This window comes from Phaethon lepturus, unplaced genomic scaffold (assembly GCF_000687285.1).
Source record: "Phaethon lepturus isolate BGI_N335 unplaced genomic scaffold, ASM68728v1 scaffold37474, whole genome shotgun sequence".
In the NCBI taxonomy this organism is placed as follows: Eukaryota; Metazoa; Chordata; class Aves; order Phaethontiformes; family Phaethontidae; genus Phaethon; species Phaethon lepturus.
In genome coordinates this window covers 523-2,445 of record NW_010537670.1, presented here as the reverse complement: position 1 = coordinate 2,445, position 1,923 = coordinate 523, and the positions used below count along the sequence as shown (strand labels likewise).

The window sequence follows — 1,923 nt, the reverse complement described above, 5'->3', positions numbered from 1 at the left end:
GGGCCAGGAATGGTGTCAGCCAGCGGTGTGAGGACAGGGCAGAGGGGGTGGCGAAGACATTCCCAGCCTGGAGAAATGGGTCGCAGGAGGAGAGAAGGGGTCTGGTCCCTGGGGGGGTCTGGTCCCCACTGTCACCACGCCTCTGCCCCATCCCACGTCACCCTGTTTGCAGCCTGGAGTAATTAGTGACGGAGGCAGCAGCCCTTGGGCTTCCCAGATCCTTGCTGGCCCCGGGTCACTGCCCAGCACGACAGCGTGGCATCGACCGGGCTGCCCATGACCGCAGCCATCCTCAGGCACCCTGCCACAGCCACCGGGCCAACGGCCGGGTGACAAACCCCCAGCTCCAGCTCCAGGGGGGCCAGGGAGGGGAGAACTGGGTGTCGGACGTGCAAGCCAGCTATGTGTCCCATGGCTGTGGTGCCGGCGCCAGCGTGTGCAGCACACAGCTCCAGGCGTGGACGTCCCATCTGTGCCTCAGTTTCCCCACCACACTGTGGGAATGGGGCCTCTTCCCATTGAGCGGGGGGTGCGGAGGGGAAGGTACAGGGCTGCATGGGGCAATGTCAGGATCAGGTCCCGGTGCAGTCACCCTGTGCCTGCACACCCCATCCTTCTGAGCGTTGCCCCCCGCCCCAGCATGGGAGGGACCCAGTGCCGTGAGAGCCAAGCTGCCAGTACCGTGCTTCTCCGCCACCCCCCATGCCGGATTACAGCCCCACGTGCCTCGCAGCCAGGGGAGGTTAATCCAGCCAGCTGTGGGGCTGGGTCCCCCCGTGCCCTCTGCTGCTGCTGCACCCAGAGCGCTGCCAGCCCAGCACGTGTTCTGGTCCTGCTGTGCTGTCCCTCTCCACAGCCCGTGGGCTGCCCGACGTTTGCAGGCTCAGGGTGGGTGTCAGATGGGCTTGGCCATGGGGGACCAGCCCTAAGCCCCCTCTTTGTCCCCTCAGGGCAAGGCGGGATCAGTGCCAGCAGACGCCATGCAGCCGAGCCAGGAGCACGCCTGAAGCCACCGGAGGGAGCGGGACGGGGTGGGGGAATATGGAGTCCCCCAACAGCAGCACGGCCAGCTGGTCGGACACGTGCTTTGGGGTGTTCAACGCCAGCGATGGCCGCGACAACGCACAGAGCAGCATTGCCTCGCCCTGGTTCTCCACTGCCTTCGGCCTCATCGGCCTCTGCTCCAACCTCTTCGCACTCTGCGTCCTGCTCAGCTCCTCCCGCAAGCTGTCCAGCCAGGCCCGCTCCTCCTTCCTCGTCTTCCTCTGCGGGCTGGTGGTCACAGACTTCATGGGGCTGCTGGTGACGGCCTCAGTCATCATCCCCTACCACTTCATCAGGTTCGCCTGGGCTGAAGTGGACCCCAGCTGCCACCTCTGCAACTTCCTCGGCTTCTCCATGGTCTTCTTCGGGCAGTGCCCACTGCTGCTGGGGGCCACCATGGCCGGCGAGAGGTTCTTTGGCATCAACCACCCCTTCTCCCGCTCCACCAGCATCTCCAAGCGCCGCGCCTGGTCCATTGTGGGGCTGGTGTGGGGCTTCTCCTGCCTGCTGGGGCTGCTGCCGGTGCTGGGGCTGGGACGGTACACGCTGCAGTACCCCGGCTCCTGGTGCTTCCTCACGCTCCTGCCCGACACCGGCGACATCATCTTCTGCCTGCTCTTTGCCCTGCTGGGCATCTTCTCTGTGCTGCTCTCCTTCATCTTCAACACAGTCAGCGTGGTGACGCTCTGCCGTGTCTACCATGACCGGGAGTCGGTGCAGCGGCGCCGGGACAGCGAGGTGGAGATGATGGTGCAGCTCGTGGGCATCATGATCATTGCCACCATCTGCTGGATGCCCCTCCTGGTGAGGTCCTGGGCCTTGGTGTGTTCCGCCCCACCATATCCCTCCTCAGTTTTGGTGTGTCCCCCCACCAAGCTC

General features: G+C 65.3%; 1 protein-coding gene across 1 annotated transcript in view; it reads left to right on the top strand.

The window, feature by feature from the left end:
- Positions 1-1,041: 1,041 nt before the first annotated feature.
- Positions 1,042-1,923, top strand: part of TBXA2R (thromboxane A2 receptor) — a gene marked incomplete at its 3' end in the record, with an annotated part of 1,399 nt that continues 517 nt past the window's right edge. The window contains exon 1 of the mRNA XM_010286556.1: positions 1,042-1,868. Within this exon, the coding sequence (XP_010284858.1) occupies positions 1,042-1,868 (827 nt within the window). The remainder of the gene's footprint in view (positions 1,869-1,923) is intronic.